Source organism: Pinus tabuliformis, chromosome J, assembly GCF_031772625.1.
Source record: "Pinus tabuliformis cultivar Carrire ecotype Pingquan chromosome J, CPIR1, whole genome shotgun sequence".
In the NCBI taxonomy this organism is placed as follows: domain Eukaryota; kingdom Viridiplantae; phylum Streptophyta; class Pinopsida; order Pinales; family Pinaceae; genus Pinus; species Pinus tabuliformis.
Window position 1 is genome coordinate 1,193,366,831 of NC_142295.1, and position 7,013 is coordinate 1,193,373,843.

General features: G+C 35.3%; 1 protein-coding gene across 1 annotated transcript; it reads left to right on the top strand.

The window, feature by feature from the left end:
* Window positions 1–3,534: 3,534 nt before the first annotated feature.
* On the top strand, window positions 3,535–6,765 carry LOC149231370 (peroxidase 12-like). The gene is made up of 4 exons (XM_089376285.1): window positions 3,535–3,844; window positions 4,544–4,738; window positions 5,856–6,027; window positions 6,132–6,765. The coding sequence occupies exons 1-4, from the start codon at window positions 3,614–3,616 to the stop codon at window positions 6,581–6,583; spliced, it is 1,050 nt and encodes a 349-aa protein (XP_089232411.1). The 5' UTR covers window positions 3,535–3,613; the 3' UTR covers window positions 6,584–6,765.
* The last annotated feature ends 248 nt before the right edge of the window (window positions 6,766–7,013 follow it).

A 7,013-nucleotide genomic window follows, 5' to 3' on the forward strand; every position in this document is an offset into this window, starting at 1 on the left:
GAATATTGAGACTTTGCACAATGTATCAATCTTAGTATTCATCAATACATTCATAATATTATTTTAGAAAATCTGCACAATGGACAAACCAACACCTCTGCATACATCCCTCTCTGCAAAAATAAATTGATATATAATCTCAAGCTTAGTATTTGCACAATATGAATTTCCAAACTTTGCAAAATGTATGAATTTTCACCTTTGCATTTTGAACAATATGTCAAAAATTCGAAGACATATTGTTGACCGACTGCATGGGAAAAATGCGAACGTGCAAACAAAATTGTGCACAATGCACTACATTTCAATAGGGAACTAAAGTTGATTTTTTTAATCTAATATCGATCCGCACTCTACACTATACCAACATTTATTGGCACTTTTCAAAGCTTTTTTGGGACATTAGCAACAGAGTTAAGTTTTTTCGGGACATTATATTAATTATTGTTTATTAATTGATTGAATGGAGTTAAGAGTGTGTATAATGTAATTCATTATTAAAAGGGGTGCGGAAGTGCAGATAATGATGCGCAATCTGCAAGTATGGACGTGACAATAACAACAAATAGTCGAAACAATTGCTGAAACTTCTTTGTGGATTCTAGTGCTGCGCTTTCACATCCCTACAAGTTGCAAGGGATCACCTTAGATTTGGAACCAAATATCTTAGCTATCAGCACATAGGGGTTGAATAACTCACACATAGTCGAAGACCTCAAAGATGGCTTCAAAATTTTGACAAGAATACTTCACCATGTTTTAACCAGTTTACAAGAACCTTGCAGTCTGGGTGATTATCGAGCCATGATCAAAATATTTGATTATAATGGTGATGGAGTCATCATTTTGAAAAAATTCATAACCATGATGAACAAAGGCAATTGATGGTTCACTAAGGCATAATTGAACATGAGAAATGGACATAAAAATAAACATAGTAAAAAAAATATCAAGTTTTTTGATAATGCAGAGAATGATGATTTGTCCACACTTGGTCAACAATGGCGATTCATTTGTTGGTCGAGTGTGGGAGTGTAGAGAATGTGCAGTGCAAAGGTGTGAATAAAAAGAAAATGTGTACCCCACATTGCCTTAATTAATTAATTAACGCTAAACTAATTTAGTATGTAGAGTCGAGGTATGAACAAAAAAGGCTTGTTTTGTGGGTGGCCATGCATGAGATAATGTCTATAACCTTTCATTGTGTGTAAATAGCTTAATAAACTCTCCATTGTATCGACAACAACTTCAATTTTCATTATGCATAATGCGTACATGGGGTTTCATTGTATGGCGAAGAATTTGACAGTGAACTTGATATATCATATTGCTTAATGTGTGCTTCATATGACTATTGATTCTATGCATAATGTATCAATATGCACAAGGAATATTGCAATTCTCTACACTCTACAGTTCAAACAATGTGTCAAAAATTCTAAGACATGTTGTTGACCGACCACATGTGCAAAATGCAGAGGTGTAGACTATGTGAAGTCTCTGCAGAAGTGTAGACAAGGATACTTCAACATATTTTAACCAATTTACAAGAGCCTCGCAGTTTGGGTGACTATTAGGCCATGATCAAAAGATTATATTGTAAAGGTGATGGGGTCCTCAGTTTCAATGAATTCATAACCATGATGTATGGAATTTGATGGTTTAGTAAGGTGCAATTGAATATGAACAATGGACATAAAAGTACACATGGAAGAAAAAAAAATATCGAGTTGTGCGATAGTGCAGAGAATGGTGATTTGTTCGCACTCAGTCAACAATGGTGATTCATTTGTTGATCGAGTGTGAGAGTGGGGAGAATGCATAATGCAGAGATGCGAGTAATGACAAAACATGGACCCGACATTGCCTTAGTCAATTAATTAGTTGTAACATAATTTAGTATGTGAAGTCGAGATAATGTGGATAATATTTCATTGTGCGAAAGTAGCTCAACAAACCCTTCATTGTTTCGACAACGACTTAAATTTTCACTATGCATAATGCAGACGTGGATTTCATTGTACAAAGAAGAATTTCATTGTGGAAATATGTAATATTGCTCAGTATTTTCTTCATATGAATCTCAGGACTCATCACAATGTATCAATCTGCACAAAGAGTAATGTAATTTTCTGTTCTCCAATTCTAAGAAACATTGTTGATTAACCACATGTGCAGAATGTAGAGGTGTGGAGAGAGGTGTGGAGAAACCTGTGCAGAGTTACCTTTCATTGCGCCCACTATAGAAGTGCGAACACAATAATAACAACAAATTATTGAAAAAAAACTCTCAAATAATGACAAAACACATACCGCGCATTGCCTTAATCAATTAATTAGCCGTAAAAACAACATCATGTCGTGTTGCAACCATTAATCTTGTTACCGTAAAAACAAAACAACACCATGTCGTGTTGCAACTATTAATCTTGTTACCTTAGACTTTCTTTTTGGACTTTACTTTTCCATTTCTTAGTAATTTAATTTTCATTTTTTACAAATTATTCTTCTAACTTTATTATTTTATCAACTATTTTTGCAAATATATTATCGTTAGATAATATATATTTATTAACCTTCTTTTTAATTTTTAACCTTTTAAATTTAATTTTTTCTTTCTTCTCTGTATTGTTTTTTTATTTTATTTTAATAAATATAATAAATTATTCATATTAAAATAAATAAATATAAAAAAACAAATATATATACTATAGATCTTCGGATAAAAAAAAATATAATGTAGATGATGTATTTGTTAAAAAGAATCTCACTTAATTCCATTGCCACGAAGCTGACTCACCAACATGAAGTGTGGCTAAGAGTACTCGCATAGAGTGTGATGATGAGTCTTATTGGGTTAGGTGACTATGATTTTCTTTCTTTAATTTCGGCAACTTCATAATGGTGAACTATCTGGTGACAAAAAATTTGCAATTCACAAAATTAAGTTCGGTGTAAGAGGTTAGCTTAGAAATATGGTGACTCTTTTTCCATTCCAGCCACTTTCATCTTTTCTTCCCTTTTAAGGAAATCGAAATTTTTTATCGTCAACAGTCTTTTTTGTTACGAGAAGTATTTGTTTTATCTTATTGTTCCATGAACAGATGTTTGAATGAATGGTTAAAGAAACAACATGGACAAAGCTAACATACCTGGAATGATTAAAGAGATAACATAGACAAAACTAACCTACCTTTTATTGCTGTGTAAAGGGAATATTTTTTACTTTTGTGCCCATGAACACCTGGCTAACTAATATTCATACATTCACACCAGCCTGAATTCTCCATATTCTTACCAGTCAAAACCATGGTACCAATCGGTATTGTTTGTGTAATGCGGATATTTTTTACTTTTGTGTCCATGAGAACATATACACCCATCGCTATCTGATATTCACACCAACCTTAGCTCTCCTTATTCTTACCAGTCAAACTGATGGTACCAATTGGTAAGTGAGGAGCCACAGAATAATTTGCACATGCTGGCCTTTAAAATCAGCCATGGCGTTTTCATAAGAGAGCACCCATTTTTCTTGTTATATCCTTGTTTCTTGGATATTGATCGGCATAGGAAGCCACTAATAGTAGAGTGAAGGAGAGGAGGAGAGAAAATGGAAGCCCAATACTTCAGTGCCATGTTTCTCCTTCTTATTGTATCATCTGCGGGTGCTTACGCGAGTGATCTGCCAACTCCAGTGGAGGGGCTATCCTGGACATTTTACAATGATAGCTGCCCCACCTTGGAGTCAATAATGCAATCCACTCTTCAGCCGCTGCTGGAACAAAATATCACTCAAGCCCCAGGGTTGTTGAGACTCCTTTTCCACGACTGTTTCGTGCAGGTAATCTACAGATTCATAACTCTATTTATGATTCTTTTATCATCTTCTTCATTAAAATTTGGATTTTCTTCGATGCCTAAAAATATTCATGGCGTGGTCTTATTTTGTAATATGGTTTTCGGAACTTCAATTTTTTCGAAAATAAAAAAATTAGCTTGGAAGTTGTGGTCCAATAGGCTGCATGTGGCGATTTGGTTTGATAAGTCTTGAAGTAAACTTCTGGGTAGAGTATATATATTTATAAAAATATTTATGGAAAATATAGTTATCTTATAAAATTATTTTGGAAGTTGTGATTTAATGGCTGCATGTGGTAGTTTAGCCTTACAAGTTTTGATGTCAAGAGGCAAGATTATATACTGATTCTGTGCAGTTATTTGACTACTAAATCTAAAAAAAACATACATACTCTAACCCTCTCTAATTTTAAGCTATAGCTCCTTAAACACAGTCAAATTATATAAAAAATACAAATTTAGAATCTAATCTCTAACTTCCCATCTCCATTCTTTATAGCTCCTTAAACACAGTCAAATTATATAAAAAATACAAATTTAGAATCTAATCTCTAACTTCCCATCTCCATTCTTTCTAACTTCCTATCTCCACTCTTCTGACGTAAATATTTTAATGAATAATTTACAAAACTTAGTCTTTCCCATCATATTCGTATATTACATTGTTCAATCATTCTGCCAGGGATGTGACGCATCGATCTTGCTGAATGGGACGTCAAGTGACCCGAGCGAGCAGCAAGCTACTCCAAACTTGACTCTCAGAGCCGCGGCATTCGAGATCATCAACAAAATCAAAGAAGCAGTGGAAGCCAAATGCAGCGGAGTAGTTTCTTGCGCTGACATCCTGGCTTTAACAGCGTCCTACGCTGTATCTATGGTGAGTCCCTGAACTCAAAATTCCATTAAACATCTTAAATACCTATATGGATTCATAACCAAATTCGGCACATCTTTGCAGTTAGCTAAGTGCTCTTACAGCTCTTCTCAACCTGAGTGGTGTTGATTTCCAAACCCTTACCATTATTTTGAGTCTATTGTTAGTGTTAAGTGTTTAGGATAAACTACCTATATGGATTCATAACCAGATTCAGCACATCTTTGCAGTTAGCTAAGTGCTCTCACAGCTCTTCTCAACCTAAGTGGTATTGATTTCCAAACCCTTACCATTATTTTGAGTCTATTGTTAGCGTTAAGTGTTTAGGATAAATTCTATGGTGGTTACTGTGACAATTAGGTGACTGTAACAATTATTTCAAGGCCTTCTCGAAAGCAACTCAGAGAATCAGAGAATCGAACCTGGGCCAAGGTTATAGGAGTATCATGTTAAGATTTTTCATTACTTCCAAACCCTTATCAAAATCTTTAGTGGACCATTAGTTCATATTCTTTTGCCATTATCTTAGTGAAAAATTAATCCATATTCTCACTGTCATTCCACAAGTAACTGAATCTCATATTACCATCACTTTGATATTACCTTATCATCCATCCATTTGAGTGAGCAGTTAATCCCATATTCTCCAAATAAATCTCACCTTGGCCATTAATCCACATGATCGTTTTATTCTTACCCGATCATCGCTTTGACTAGACAGTTAATCCCATATTCTCCTGATAAATCTCAAAGTAGCTATTAGTTCACATGATAGTTTCATTGTTCGTCCACCTGATCATCCCCGTGAAATGAGCATGAAGATTACTTAACACCCAAGCGCTTTCAATGAAATGAACATGAACATTACTTAAAACCCAAGTGTTTTCAGATAACAAAAAAATTTGGCCGAAGTAGAAAATTATTTTTTATAAATCCAACTTTGTCCGAATTCGATTAGAAGTTTGCGCCTTTTTTTCAATGAAACCATGCTACTCTGCTATTGCATCCCTGAATCTATGGATGCAATTAGTTTTGTCTATCTAGCAATCAACGGCCTTTACGATTAAAATACTAAAGAAATGGGATCTAACCATTGTTGTTATTTCGTTGCCACAAATAGGTTGGAGGGCCAGAGTTTCTAGTCCCACTGGGCCGCAGAGACAGCCTGACATTTGCCAATCAAACCGTGACTTTGGCAAGTCTACCAAGTCCGACTTCAAATGTGACTGTATTGATGACCATCTTCACAGAAAAGGGTTTCCATAATTTCGCGGAACTTGTAGCGCTATCAGGTCAGTTTTCAATGCTGAGGCCAATGATTTACAATAAACTAAACTTTAATCCATTGTTTCGTTATATTCTGATGAAATTGCTATATGAATTTATAAATATTCAGGTGCGCACACCTTCGGAATCAGTCACTGCTCGTCCTTCGTGAACAGGCTTTACCCAACGCAGGATACCACCCTCAACGCTGCCTTCGCACGGGAACTTGAGCATACATGTCCCACAAACACAACTGTCAACACCACAAACTTAGACATACGCACCCCAAATGTATTCGACATAAAGTATTACATTGATTTGCAGAATGGAGAAGCACTCCTCACCTCCGATCAAGATCTCTACAACGACTCTCGAACTCGACAGATTGTTAATGGCTTTGCGCTGAACCAGACCTCCTTCTTTCAACAATTTGCACTCAGTATGCTGAAAATGGTTCAGCTCGGTGTGCTAACAGGAACAGAAGGAGAAATTCGAAAAAACTGCGCAGTTCGCAATACAAATACTTCCTCGCATTCCATTATAGATCCAGCAATGGGGTTGTCCTCATCATTCTTCTCTTGATGGTCTGGTCTGGTGTGGTGATTAGCAATTGAATCCATTCTTCCACGTACTCCATGTACTAAGTTCTTATAAATAAAGGTATCGTGAGAATACCCTGCGAATAGATACCATCATTCTGATTAATTTGCCAGTGTTTGATAGTGGTACAACACTAGTGGGGTGGGATTATGTAAATCAACTACAAACACTAAATTCCAGAAGTTAGTTTAAGTTTGTGATGAGATTTTTTTTCATATTATTAATATAAATATGTTTTTTTTTTTCTAATTTAAATCAAGTGGCAATATATAACCTAATAACCTAACCCATGGTTTGAAATGCTGAACAACCTACAAAGCGAATTAAGACCCAGAAAGCCAATTAAGACCCTTAATGCTGTTTCGAACTATAGATTTCAACCATTCTGAAATTCCCACCTGCAAGTCATCGA